Raw genomic sequence first — 15,312 nt, 5'->3', positions numbered from 1 at the left:
GCTCCATGATACACAAGTGCAGTAAAGGAACCATCCAACACTGGTAGTGTGTTGGAGGGAGATGATTGCAGCCTCCCAGTACATTCAATGTTGTAGACATAAGTTAAGTTGTGAACTAAGACATAGTAGATGTTATTTGGCACGTGGCAGTAGTTTCTCATTAATTTCCATCATGGTAGGTAGTTGCAAATTGTAACCATAAGTGAAGCTACGTGCACGGTAGCTAAGACCCAGATTTGCTTTCACCAACAAAGATGAGCATATTTTGTAAGATAATTGTTGTCTACATGCCACTTGCCTGAGCAAAATATTACTAAAATGTATTCATTACAGTTGTAAAGGATTACAATGTTCACAACAAGTTTCTCTACTCATCAATGGTTTAGTATTGCAAGTTGTACCATACAAATAGGCATGTGAACCAAGTATTGTGCTTACTATGTTTATCCAAGACAATCATATCTCTAAAGTCCGCTGAGTAAACAAAACTATTCAGGTAAGTCACACCCACTTTAGTTTTACTAAAACTGCTAAACTATTAATTAAAAGAAAATTAAGTAAGTGGCTAATGGTTATATTTACTTGCTTTCTTGCCTAAAGGTTCAGGGTTTCTCTCTGAGCAAGTGAGTGGGGGCGGGGTGGGGCGGGGCAGCAGGGCCTGTGTGTATGTGTTCGCACGCCCCCTGCATTTGCATGTGAGAATTGTAAAAAATAGTCCCATGATATAAATAAATGTGGCATTATGAAATAAAAGTGCCATGAAATAAATAAATATCCTCTGTTGGAGTACGTCATTTTGAAAATTGTATTTATTTACTTATTTAAGTAACTCTGCCTCTGATAGTCGGGATAGAGCAGGTCATCCTATAATCCAGATAGTCGGTTCGATCCCAGTAGTGCCTCTCATAGAAAAGGTGCTGCCCATAGATGCACTGCATGAATAATTTTTCAGGGAAAAAAAACAATGATCCTGTACTTTAAAGCACTTTGAGTGGTCAAGACTAGAAAAAGCGCAATACAAATGCAAATAATTTCCATTACCATAACCAAGTGCATTCAGACTACAGCAACCTCCTGTTTATTGTCAAACATCAACAAACATAAAAAGAAACATTATTTATTATTAAGTAATATTAATGTTAAGTATTTTATCTTTATGGTAGAGCCCTTGAACTTCGATGTGTAGGAGGTAATTATAAGAAAGCAAATTATTAGTTAATCAGTGTGGAAGACATTAAGCTCCAACGTCGTATCTTTCATGTGTAGATTGAGATTTACCTTTTTAACTAAGAAACTTCAGTGGATTTAGTAAATACACTTATTTCAGAGAGTCAATAAGTGAGCATTTATCAACACAATGTCACTTTCAGAATTTATGGGAAAAGGATTTCAAAAATGTATTTACTATGTTAGTCAGTCAAAACAACATTAATTAAACCTAAAAGGTAACATGAAAGACATATCATGAAGATATGTCTTTTACCAAGCATAAAAATAAATAAATATTAAAAGTGAAAATAAAATTAGTAGAAAAAATCATGCATATTGTAGACTATAGTAAAACCTATATGCTCCGTGCACAGTCTCAGGCTGTGGGAGGGGTGAGGGGAGCGGTTTATCGTCCTGAGTACTATTCTCCTAATCCGTTCTTAGAGGATAAAGGCTTACTGCAACCTCAGGTTGGCTTGACTACAAATATTAGCTCAGAGAGGACCATCCAAGCCACCAGGGCCTGCTGCTCAGCTCATTGTAATTTCTCTTATTTGAACTCTCTCTCTCACTCCCTCTCTGTATCTCTCTCTTCGTCGTTCCTCTCTTTCCTCTCTCTTTCTCTCTCTGGCTCTGACAGCTGAACCCTGGTCAGATCTCCTGGATTAATTGGAGGAGCTATTCATTCCCTCTGGGCTCATTCGGAAGCCATTTTATTAGCTGTTGTAGGTTAGAAGAAGAACCGTTGTCCTGTGACCTGTCAGCTTGTCTCTCAGAAAACAATCAGTCAGTTTATTTTATTTTTTCATTTGAACCACATACTTGTCAGAATGAAGGACCGTCTGGCGCAGCTGAAGGAGGTAGGCACAGATTGTGTCATCTTTACCTTGTGGACCACCTGTTGCCCCTACAGGCCTCGTGTACTGTACACTAATGTCCTGTTTGGGTTGGGGGTTATTGTAGTTGCAGAGAGGCTGGATTACGTGTTTCTAATGAAATTTATTGTCAACAGTGACATAACAGTGATATCAATTTTTACATATTTCTGCAGTGTTCAATATAAGAATGTTGCAATATTTGCAATATAACAAAAGAGTGGATTTGATAAAGAATTGTATAACTATTATTGATATAGCTCCTGGCAGCTGTTTAGTCCTTGTCCCCTGCACATCATCCATAATATTCAGTGTTATTATTATTATTATGAATGTGTGGTATCGTGTGACACTAAGTAGTAGGATAGGATGAAGTGAGTTGGGATCGTGCTGTGATGTGCCCTCATTTAACCTGCAGCAGCCGTGGCCTCACGTGATAAGCAGGAGATGTGAGGCCTCTCTTCAAGCATCATCTGCACAGTGGGGAGAAGAGACCATGTGACACAACAAAAAGTTCACTTTCTAATACAATCAGGAGATGCTTACTGCTTCTTACCGACTAACATCGAACAGAGAATCACGTATTTTAGGGGAAAGAAGTTAATTGGTTCTGCAGATCTTTTTTTTACTGATTTAACTAATTTAAATAGTAATGTTCCTCCTTATTACATGAAAGGTACATTGTTGTAGTTTTTTGTCCTTAGAAGATAATAGAACACTACCATAGCTCTGCAGTTTGACAAAGGTGTGTTTGTCAAACTGCACAATAAAGTTGAGGAAGTGATTATGACTTGAGGCTGTATTCGTCCTTTAGCAGGCCCACGTGTGAAAAGAACACTTCACGTGTAAAACTACTATGTGTATTTTATGTTACACAAAACAAATGAACTGTGTGAGCTATTTTCTACTAGCTGTGGTGGCAGAAGTTTAAAGAAAGACTTTTTGTTTATGAGGTAACACTAATATCAGTCGGTATTTTATTGGTACCTGATTCATACTGTTCAGACTCTTATCAAATTATCTTCAATTGGATGGTTATATTACTGATAATTTATATGAGATATGTGGAGTATATTTAATGAGTGTGTGTACATGTGTGTTTAACAGAAGAGTGACGCTGGAGGGGATGACATCGAGATTCCTGTGGAGAATGAGGCTTTTATGGATGATTTCTTTGCTCAGGTCTGCTTGTGTCTGTGTCTGTGTTTGTCTGTCTGTTCCTCACATCTTTATACACATATATAGATGTATAACATAGTGTTGGCTGATGTGTGTGTATACTATATGTATTTTTAGATTGAAGATATCCGTGTCAGCGTTGACAAGGTTGATGGGAGCATCACAGAAATCAAAAAACTCTACTCCACCATCTTGTCGGCCCCCACATCTGACCAGAGTAACTGCTTCTGACACACACACACACAAAAACACACACACACACACACAGACACACACACACACACACACACACACACACACACACACACACAAACACACGCACACAAACACTCACAAACACACACATACGCACACTCATTATTTTCACACACATGTGCCCTTCTCTTCAAAATTCAACTGTCGGATATAGAATTGATTTAAATGGTTTATCTGCTGCCTTTTCCTGTGTCCAGTCTTTTGCCGTCAAGACCCCTCAGCTCTGCATGTCCCTCCAAGAGGAGCTGAATCACACACCTTTTAAATCACTCATGAAAACATGTTCTATCTGGGGGGGGTTGAAGTATTATTATGGGTTGTATCCTGTATAATTTGATTCCCTCTCATTAACCTCCCTCCTGAAACATGTTATCCCTGTTTACACCATGTAAAGGGCATTGTAATTGTGTATTCAAACATGCTTGGTTATAAAGTTTATTATAAATTAATTCATAGTTTGTGTTAACCCGTGCTGTCAACATTCTCCTAACACTCACACTGTCTCTCAGAAACTCAAGATGATGTTGAAGCTGTCACCAATGAGATCAAGAAGTCAGCCAACAACGCCAGAAACAAACTGAAAAGTCAGCATTTGGTCTTTTTACTGTCGTTCTACATTCTCTTTTCTTTATAGAAACTATCTGCATACCACAGAACCACGTCAGCAATTAATTGAATGCTGACTAACATCATTCACAATAACAGTTGTTCATTATCATGTGTAGGTAGATGCACTGTATACTCAACAATGAGAAACATTTTTTGCTTATTTGCTTATTTCTGTTATGTGTTGTTTACATGACACGTCTGGCAAAGACAAACATTAAAGCTGTCTCATTCTCATTATCTGTCGAGAAGGAAAACCGACAACATTAATGGTTATTTCCTGCCTTTGTGTGTGTATGTGCGCGCCAGGTATCGAGCGGCAGCTGGAGTCAAACACAGATGACAGGGCCTCTGCTGACCTAAGGATACGCAAGTCCCAGGTCAGACAAAACAACAAAAAAATCAGTTTGTTTGAGCAGTATGTAGAGCTGGAGGTAAAAGGTGAAGAGGTTAGGGTTTACACATCCTCACAGGTTTCTGCTGCAAACTGCCCTTTTCCTGCTACTTTCTTCTTTTACAGTGGTCTCTGTGAAAGAGGAGATTTCTTACTTCAAATAACTTTAAACTAATGTAGATGTAAGACCTGGAGTGAGAATTAGGGAAACTGCTAATTTGATGAGACACAGCCCCTGCACAGCGCATCCTTTTCTATACACAGTCTTCACCTTTCAAAGAGGGTCATATGGCGTTAATGTTATGGCTGCTTAATGACCACTTGATGACCAGAATGGCTTTTCTCTCACACATACACACACATTCATGAATACAGAACTTCTCTATAGTTTATACATCCTAATTACCTGCAACTAATTTAACCGTCACCAAAGCGCACTCTGACATTTTGACTGAAGAAGCCAGAGATTGAACCACCAACCTTCGCATTAGCGGTCGACCCACTCTAACTCCTGAGACACAGGCGACATGTGTTTTGATGTGCTGGTTTATATGTTTATATGTTAAAATGTTGGGGTAGATTTAGATTTGTTTTCTTTCTTTACTATTCCAGATCAATTAACAATATCCCTTGTGATAAACATTTTTTGAAGATTTTTCTTTTTATGAAATTGTTTTTTACAACAATACAAGAAATGTGGGATCTTTGAAGATAAAGTGTATGTGAGCTGAACTGGGAGATGTGTTTGTAAATTATACACAATCCTAAATTATTTTTTATGATGATTGTGTCCCATTGTGGTTTAAATGTTGTTTCCGAGGCTCTCACACCTTCTCACGAATAAACAAGGAACATATGACACAACATGGGACATTCAATAACTATACACGGGTTTGTACAGCTGCCCTGATGGTCAAAACACAACATTTTCCAAAGCACAACATTTTGCAAAACACAATATTTCAGGGAACACAATGACATTACAGTTTAGTTGTATGTAAATCTGTTCTGAAATGCCATTGTAAGATGCTGTAGGTTTGAAATGCCAGCATACAATATCATTCCTCTACCTCCTCATACTAAAGTTAGAAACTTTGTTTTATTGTAAATTGTAAACATAGAGATTCAAAAAAGTATGCATTTTTTATTTTTTCTTAGCATGGTATCCTGGCCAAGAAATTTGTAGAGGTGATGACAAAGTACAACGAGGCTCAAGTTGACTTCAGAGATAAGAGCAAAGGACGGATTGCACGACAGCTAGAGATCAGTGAGTTACAGTTATTTATTTTCCTGATACTATCAGACTTAACGATGATATGATTGTAGACAGCAAACCTTTGTATGAACAGGAGATCACATGCTTGCACTGTATAAAAGAAGATGTTTTAAAGAAGCTTTCAGCGTATGCACACAGCAAACACTTAATATTATATTTGATAGGGGGACAATTTTTAAGACTTGACAAAAAATTTGCTTCACAATTAAGTTGTAAGACCAGAAGATATTCGATAGTACCGGTCCATGTGGTGTCCTCACTGCAGCATCCAACCCAACAGGGTAGCTGTTGTTACCAGTCAGGTGTAAAGACATTTGATCCACTTTTAATACTTTAAAATATTGAAGTGTTCATTTAAATGATTAAATAAACTGAACACAAAAATACCAGCTTCGACTGTCACTTTATCCGTTTTCTGTATTATCTCTACTTATCAGTGACAGTTGCTTTAAGATGCTATTGTTTTTGTTTTTCTGTCACTCTTTCCCTTCTGTATTTAAAATGCAGACTGTCAGCTGCAACCAGATGTTTATCTAACATCTGTCCTTTCTGTCCATCACAGCGGGGAAAGCAACGACAGATGACGAGCTGGAGGAGATGCTTGAGGGAGGAAACTCTGCTGTGTTCTCTGCTGGGGTGAGATTGTCAAGCGAGTGAAATGAAAATTAAACCAGCAGACCTGAATCGATCAGACTCATCAAATAGTCTGAAAACGATTTGGCAAGTAATTTGATGAATCAATGCATGTATTAGCTTTTTCCAGTATTTTTCTAATTCTTGTCTCTCGAATATGGGACGTTCTTGTCTCACTGTTTTCTGACATTTTATAAAGGGATTGTTCTCTGTGGTCATTTGTGGCGACTGAATGATGGATGGTGTGCATCATATGTTCTGTGCACATATTATACTTGCATACAAGCAGCTGCAGTCGCAGCTCTCGATAAGCTACAATATGTTTGCAGGACTGTTTGACTGTGCTGGTGGTTCTTCTGCCCAACAGAGGTTCACAGATGCAGATGCCCAGTAGAGTGTATGAGTATATATAGTATGGTACTGTAATTGGAAGATAGGATGCCACGATTGTACTATATTCTCAGATGATCTGCGTCTAGTCTTTTAAAGGTCAGTTTTAATATTTCTCATTGACCTGCTGACTTCACTTTGTCTGTCTGCTCCCTACCCCCACCACACGCCCCGACACCCAAGATTATGGATTCAAAGATCAACCAGCAGGCCCTGAACGAGATCGAGGCTCGTCACAAAGACATCATGAGGCTGGAGAGCAGCATCAAAGAGCTCCATGACATGTTTGTGGACATCGCAATGATAGTTGAAAACCAGGTACTAAGATGGCGTGCACTGACATTACCCAGAATTTGATGCAGTTTGAATTCGGACTAAATGGCTTTGATTATTTTTACTCTGCTGGTCTGGAATCTAAGGGGCCAATCTACACAGAATGACACAGAATGCCCACATCCTGGGTCAATATCATATACACACACTCCCTTGCTGTCTGCCTGTCCCCCAGTTTTCCGCTCTCATACTTTATTCCATCATGTCCCGCCCACCTCAAGGGTGGCATGATTGACAGGATTGAGAGCAACATGGACCAGTCTGTGGGCTTCGTAGAGAGGGCGGTAGCAGATACCAAGAAAGCTGCCAAGTTCCAGCAGGAGGCACGCAGGGTAAGTAGCCTCAGCACTAAAATGGATAAAGTGACCTTTCTAGTGAGATTTCTCTAAACCTTAGTTCACTCTGATCATAACTCACTGAATTATGACCTTTCACCCAAACATCAAATATACATGTAAAGATCATGAGTACAACCCCAGGAGCAAGAGTCAGCTAAAACATAATACAGTAAGTTCTTAGTCCGAATTACTTACTGTACATGTGGAAGGCCTCTTTGAAATGCTTAACTTGGACGACTTGAATAGATTTCCCCACACTGGACTCCTGCTACTTCATGTGCTTTGTGCCTCAGGAGGTTGTAGCTTGGTTCTTTTCCATGCGTCTGGGCTCATGATGCCTTTTCTCTTGCCGTACACAGCATTTCAGCACAGTTCTCTCCCACTGAGCTCAGGGTTCTTATAGGCCAGGGGTAGGCAACCTTTACTATCGAAAGAGCCATTTTGACCCCTCTTCCCTCAAATTAAATCTGTCTGGAGCCGCAAACCATATTTTATAACACAGGTTATAAAGTTATATATAAAGTTATTCAATATATATATATAAACTATAGTTTGTTCCATTTATTAAATTATAGAACCCAAATTAAAAAAAATGTTGACATTAAACTGCTATTTTTACCTGTTACAAAAAAGGAAAACACCAAACTCTTATGAAGAGGAGAACATAATAAAAGTGTAGACCTCCTTTGAAATAAATGAAACACAGAACTATGCTTTTTTTGCTCATCTCCAGCTTGGTACTTTTCAGCAGATGCTGTGTGCTTGCTCTGGAAGTGTCTTTAAACATTACATTTTTTGTGTGTTTGCTAATTCCTCGCCACATATCAAGCATACAGGTAAACCTGCATCGTTGGCAGTGAAAGTAAATTAATCTTTCCACGCAGAATCAAACTCTCTATTTACCTCCCAGACTTTTTCTTTTTTGGGGATTTGTCCCTGGTTAGTTTACCTCTGCGCCCCCGGCTCTGCGCCCCCGGCTCTGCGCCACCGGCTCTGCGCCCCCGGCTCTGCGCCCCGGCTCTGCGCCCCCGGCTCTGCTCTGCACCCAATTTCTACTATAATCATAAATGATAATGCATAATGGTGCTACAGGAAGATGTGCGCCGCAGGATGATGTGCGCTGCAGGATGAGGTGCACTACAGGATGATGTGCGCCGCCAGATGATGTGCGCCACAGGATGATGTGCGCAGCAGGACGATGTGTGCTGCAGGATGAAGTGCGCCAGGATGATGTGAGCCTCAAGATGACATGCGCAGCAGGATGATGTGCGCTGCACAGTGATGTGCACCGCAGGATGATGTGCGCCGCAGGATGATGTGCTCCGCAGAAGGATGTGCGCCGATGTGCGCCCCAGGATGATGCGCACCTGCAGCGCACATCGGCGCACATCGTCCTGCGGTGCACATCGTCCTGCAGCACATATCATCATCACCGCAAATCATGTGCAGCGCACATCATCCTGTGGCACATATCATCATCATCGCACATAGTCCTGCAGCGCACATCGGCGCACATCATTGTGCAGCGCACATCATCTTGCGGCACATATCATCATCACAGCACATCATCCTGTGGCGCACATCATCCTGTGGCGCACATCATCCTGCTGCGCAAATCATCCTGCGGCGCACATCATCCTGCAGCACACATCATCCTGCAGCGCACATCATCCTGCGGCGCATATCATCATGACCGCACATCATCCTGCGGTGCACAACATCCTGCAGCGCACATCATCTTTAGGTGCACATCTTCCTGTGGCACACTGATCCTTCGGCGCACATCATCTTGCGGAGCACTTCATCCTGGGGTGCACATCATCCTGCAGCGCACATCATCCTGCAGAGCACATCATCCTGCTCCACATCATCCTGGGGCGCACATCGGCCCACATCTTCCTACTGCGCACATCATCCTGCTGCGCACATCCTCCTGCGGCGCACTTCATCCTGCTGCGCACATCATCCTGCAGCGCACTTCATCCTGCTGCGCACATCATCCTGTGGCGCACATCATCTTGAGGTGCACATCTTCCTGTTGCACACTTCATCCTTCGGCGCACATCATCGTGCAGAGCACTTCATCCTGGGGCGCACATCGTCCTGCAGCGCACATTATCCTGCCGCGCACATCATCCTGCAGCGCACATCATCCTGCAGCGCACATCATCCTGGGGCGCACATCGTCCTGCAGCGCACATCATCACTTCATCCTGCAGCGCACATCATCGTGCCGCGCACATCATCCTGCAGTGCACATCATCCTGCAGCGCACATCCGCCTGCAGCGCACTTCATCCTGTGGCACACATCATCACCTCACATCATCGTGCCGCGTACATCGGCGCACATCATTGTGCAGCGCACATCATCTTGCGGCACATATCATCATCACAGCACATCATCCTGTGGCGCACATCATCCTGTGGCGCACATCATCCTGCTGCGCAAATCATCCTGCGGCGCACATCATCCTGCAGCACACATCATCCTGCAGCGCACATCATCCTGCGGCGCATATCATCATGACCGCACATCATCCTGCGGTGCACAACATCCTGCAGCGCACATCATCTTTAGGTGCACATCTTCCTGTGGCACACTGATCCTTCGGCGCACATCATCTTGCGGAGCACTTCATCCTGGGGTGCACATCATCCTGCAGCGCACATCATCCTGCAGAGCACATCATCCTGCTCCACATCATCCTGGGGCGCACATCGGCCCACATCTTCCTACTGCGCACATCATCCTGCTGCGCACATCCTCCTGCGGCGCACTTCATCCTGCTGCGCACATCATCCTGCAGCGCACTTCATCCTGCTGCGCACATCATCCTGTGGCGCACATCATCTTGAGGTGCACATCTTCCTGTTGCACACTTCATCCTTCGGCGCACATCATCGTGCAGAGCACTTCATCCTGGGGCGCACATCGTCCTGCAGCGCACATTATCCTGCCGCGCACATCATCCTGCAGCGCACATCATCCTGCAGCGCACATCATCCTGGGGCGCACATCGTCCTGCAGCGCACATCATCACTTCATCCTGCAGCGCACATCATCGTGCCGCGCACATCATCCTGCAGTGCACATCATCCTGCAGCGCACATCCGCCTGCAGCGCACTTCATCCTGTGGCACACATCATCACCTCACATCATCGTGCCGCGTACATCTTCCTGCGGCACATATCATCATCACCTATGCAGTGCACATCATCCTGCGGAGGCGCACATCATCCTGCAGCGCACATCATCCTGCAGCGCACATCATCCTGGGGCGCACATCTGCGCACATCGTCCTGCGCCGCACATCTTCCTGCAGCGCACATCGTCCTTCAGCGCACATCATCCTGCACTTCATCCTGTGGCGGGGCGCTCGGAGGGGGTCTCCCCTGGGGCGCATTTCCATGTAGAACCGCGACTGGGTGGAGGTGCGCCCCGGCTCTGTGCCCTGGCTCTGCGCCACGCAAAATTTCTTCTATGAATGGTCAATATTAAATTATTAAGCTGACCGATTGGTTTCCACTAACAGACAACGACAGACACTGACATCGAGGTGTTTGTTAGTGAGGTGGAGGTGGAGGTGCGTCCCGGCTCTGCGCCCCTGCTCTGCGCCCCGGCTCTGCGTCCCGGATCTGTCCCAGCTCTGCTCTGCGCTCCCTGGATCTGCGCCCCGGCTCTGCTCTGGGGCGCAGAGCAGAGTAGAGCTTTTCGCGGCGCTTCTACCTCCGGGGATTAGAGGATGATGGTGTGACGTTACTGTATTGTTTTACATTGCATGTGTAACGTCATGATAAATCAGTCTCTTGTGCCGCCCTCTCGGCATTTTGTGCCCTAGGCAACCGCCTATGTCGCCTGTACCAGGAGCCGCCCCTGGCCTGATACGATGATGACTTAAAAAATTAACGTGAACGTGATGTTCACTCACGTTCATCATATGAAAACTGATTTGTTTAGTTCATCGTTCGCGGCAAAAATATATGCTCAACATGCACAACATTGTACAGGGAGCCACTGCAGAGTGGCTGAAGAGCCACATGCAGCTCCGGAGCCGCAAGTTGCTGACCCATGTTATAGGCCCTTTAAAATCTAATATTAAATACCTATCGTATGCCCATTTTACAACAGTTATGGTAGATATGGTTCCTTGGGATCTTAATGAAATGTCTGTAACATATTTTGGTCAAAATATCACAAGGATATTTTAAAACAGCACCCTTTTTACTATCATCGTGCATCGTGCATCAGCTGCACGATGAGCACCGCAGGAAGATGTGCTCACCAGGATGATGTGCGGTGTGGATGTGCGGTGATGATGTGCGGTGCAGGATGATGTGTGCTGCACGATGATGTGCGGTGATGATGTGCAACGCAGGATGATGTGCGCCGCATGATGATGTTCCTGGTAGGATGATGTGCTCTGCACAATGAGGTGCGCAGAAGGACGATGTGCAGCGCAGGATGAAGTGCGCCGCAGGATGATGTGTGTCGCAGGATGATGTGCGCCGCAAGATGATCCGTGGTGATGATGATATGCATGGCAGGATGATGCGCCGCATGATGATGTGCGCCGCATTTTGATGTGCGCCGCATGATGATGTTCGCTGCAGGATGAAGTGCGCTGCACCATGATGTGCGCAGCAAGATCATGTGCGGTGATGATGATATGGGCTGCAGGATGATGCGCGATGTGAGGTGATGATGTGCTCAGCAGGATGATGTCTGCCGCACGATGATGTGCGCCACAATGAAGTGCGCTGCAGGATGAAGTGCGCCGCAGGATGAAGTGCTGCACGATGATTTGCACAGCAGGATTAAGTGCGCCGAAGATGTGTGCTGCAGGATGATGTGCGCCCCAGGATGATGTGCGGTGATGATTTGCGGCGCAGGATGATGTGCGCTGCAGGATGATGTGCGCTGCATGATGATGTGTGCAGCAGGATGATATGCCAAGGATGAAGTGCGCCACAGGATGAAGTGCTCCGCACGATGATGTCTGCAGCAGGATGAAGTGTGCTGCAGGATGATGTGCGCCGCAGGATGATGTGCGCCGCAGGAAGATGTGCGCCGCCCCAGGATTATGTGCACCGCTTTAGGATGTGCGCTGCAGGATGACAGTTCCATGTAGAACCGCCACTGCATGTGGCCACAAAAAAATTGTTATCAGTGTAAACACAAATGTGTCCTGGGCCACAATGAAGGACCACAGCGGATGTCCTCTGATCTTACTGCAGTTTCACAATGAACCGAAATTATTAAACACTCCTCAATGTTTCAAATATATTTATTAGCCAACCAAATGTTGATATGACCACCACATATTTATTTCATATATTTTTTACCATGTCTAATATGTAAAAATGTATTTCACTGTCAAGTATCGATTTGATCTCTTTTTCACTCGCTCTCTCTCTCTCTCTCTCTCTCTCTCTCTCTCTCTCTCTCACTATGTATCTGTAACACACACACACACACTCACACACCCACACTTTTAATTATTTCAGTTATGGACTATATAGTTTTTATACTAAATACAATGAATGACCACATCTTTGAAATTCACATGTTAGCTCATTCAAACTCACCACCAGCTCTGTGTACTCAGTTTACATATTATCTTATAAACCTAACATTATTTATTCCATATCTGTACAAGTATGCATTTTTATTATATACAGTAGTTTCTGTTGCATTCCTGTAATTACATTAGTTTCATTTAGGTGGGGTCATCTAACACCATCCTCCTTTTCTCTTTGTGCAACCTTTCCCCTGTCCTCCAGAAACAAATGATGATCTTCTGCTGCTGTGTGATTCTGGCCCTCATCATCGGGTCGTTTCTCTACAGCTTCATCCGATAGATAACCTGAGGCCATCTGCTAGCGGTGTCCACACAGTAGAGGAGGAGGAGGCAGAGCCAAGTGTTCCTCAGATGGTCACAAACAGCCGTTTGCCATTTTTTCAGCTCATTCAAAATGGAAGTCCAGGCCCCAACTGTTTGCATTCATATTCGGTTATTTCTGAATATCAGTTTATCTCCCTTAGAAACAGTCAAGATAGAAGATGAAAGAAAATGTTGTATACATAATGAGCAGTCGGTTGTGTGAATGATCCTTCGAGTCCCATTTTGTCTCTGAGCTCAGTATTACCTTTACTGTTGCAGTGGTTGTATCAGTTGGAATGGAATTAGGTGCAGGATTTGTCAGTTATTGTTGGAGGAATGTTGATGTTAGATTATTTGAATCTGGAGAGGGGAAAATAGGAAAACTGGACCAGATGTGTCACTAGATGAAAGCTCCAGGGGTCAGCAGGTTAATCAAAACATTTATTTTGTTTTCTGCCTTTTGTTTTTATTTACACTGTCAACTTTTTACCTAAGAAAAATATCCTTATTTGTAGGCTGTGTGTGTCCCACCATACCTTTAACTCACAAATCTGTCAAACCTGAAAGAATGTCTTGGATTAATTAGTACCTCCGATTATTTATTCGGACACTCCCAGCAGTTGTCAGGATCTGATTCCACATGAGGCGTGAGGCTGGTGGTTCTATCTAACGTTTGTTATTATAAGTAAATAATAAATATATAAATAAAGAATAAAAAACAGAGTCTGTTAACGTTTGAGCGTCTGGCAGGAAGCATGACCTCCACACTGCCTGACATTATGATGCATCTGTATGAACTCACTACCGCAAGTATTGAGACAGTTGTCCCCCCCCCCCCCCCCCCCCTTTGAACATTTGTCTATTATTTGTGTTACGATGTGAAACCAAACTACTGTGCGATTTGACTGCATCTAATGATACAATTCAAACCATGCTGTGGATATGCAACTGCTATGAATCCATAGTGGGCCTTTTTTTAAATCCTTTTTCAATAATGACAGAAGGGAAGTCATCGTAGTTGATGTTGAACTGATTAAAAGATTATAGACTGTAGGTTGAGCTGAGAATAGTATTCTGAAGGTGTCAGGCTAGAAATGGAAACAAACACGGTGAATTGGACTTTAGCTATATTTCCATAGAGGTTGTTCTTGTTTATTGCCATGACTTGACTCTAATGGCTAATTAACATTGGCATCCTTCCCCTTTGCCGGTAATCTACAGATGCAGTTGGCTCCACTGCATGGTTGAGCTGTAATCGACACAGCAGCCCATCCGTATTGTGACATATTCCCATTTTAGCTATTACCTTTTCGACCTATAGGACACTAAACGAAACAAGGCTTGAAATAACAACAGCTTGATACCAGACAGTCCAATATAGTCCAAATCAAAGGGATAAAATTAATTTTTCCAACATTAGATATTGTGATATGTTTACTACCACAACCTGGGTCGTTTGTTTAACTGTTAATGTATTTTGACTTATATAACCTGTTGTGTGTCCATATGACAGCATGAGAAAGCTGCTTTCTTATCGAGGTTTCCACAGGGCAAAATGGAAATGTAAAATCATAATGACCATAAAATCGTATTAATATTATTACAATAATAATAGTCTTGTTATGATGTAGGTTGAAGGGGCAGTTTGGAAATTAGGAAAGACTGGTCATGGTGAACCATGGATCATCAGCAGTAGCCACTTACTGATTACATTTTGTGATTGTATTCTTCTCTTTCTGCATTTACAGCCTTTGTAGCAGTACTTAGTGGATGTTATTCTATTGTTAATTCTTTTTTAGCTCTTTCTACGTGTCTTCAAAAATAAAATGGATGTGTTATTTATTCTTCTTATGAAATTGATCATTCACATTTAGTTGCGCTCGCAGTGCGCTTCAGATCGTTTTATTTCCTCTCGCTCGCCGTCTTCAAGCTGCACTGCT

General features: G+C 43.3%; 1 protein-coding gene across 1 annotated transcript; it reads left to right on the top strand.

Moving 5' to 3' along the window:
* The first annotated feature begins 1,707 nt into the window (after positions 1 to 1,707).
* On the top strand, positions 1,708 to 15,210 carry stx3a (syntaxin 3a). The gene is made up of 10 exons (XM_062388002.1): positions 1,708 to 2,069; positions 3,192 to 3,266; positions 3,381 to 3,480; positions 4,028 to 4,102; positions 4,434 to 4,504; positions 5,677 to 5,785; positions 6,357 to 6,430; positions 7,001 to 7,135; positions 7,372 to 7,482; positions 13,272 to 15,210. Exons 1-10 carry the CDS (start codon positions 2,040 to 2,042, stop codon positions 13,347 to 13,349), a joined length of 858 nt encoding a protein of 285 aa, XP_062243986.1. The 5' UTR covers positions 1,708 to 2,039; the 3' UTR covers positions 13,350 to 15,210.
* The last annotated feature ends 102 nt before the right edge of the window (positions 15,211 to 15,312 follow it).

The sequence above is a fragment of the Platichthys flesus genome, chromosome 5 (genome assembly GCF_949316205.1).
Source record: "Platichthys flesus chromosome 5, fPlaFle2.1, whole genome shotgun sequence".
In the NCBI taxonomy this organism is placed as follows: Eukaryota; Metazoa; Chordata; class Actinopteri; order Pleuronectiformes; family Pleuronectidae; genus Platichthys; species Platichthys flesus.
This window is presented reverse-complemented; position numbering and strand designations above follow the sequence as displayed.

What these genes read in the sequence shown, in the direction of transcription:
- stx3a (XM_062388002.1), top strand. Translation starts at nt 2,040, where the DNA reads ATGAAGGACCGTCTGGCGCAGCTGAAGGAG. An exon ending in GTCTGGCGCAGCTGAAGGAG is followed by an intron (nt 2,070 to 3,191) that starts GTAGGCACAGAT and finishes TGTGTTTAACAG; the next exon opens with AAGAGTGACGCTGGAGGGGA. An exon ending in TAAGGATACGCAAGTCCCAG is followed by an intron (nt 4,505 to 5,676) that starts GTCAGACAAAAC and finishes ATTTTTTCTTAG; the next exon opens with CATGGTATCCTGGCCAAGAA.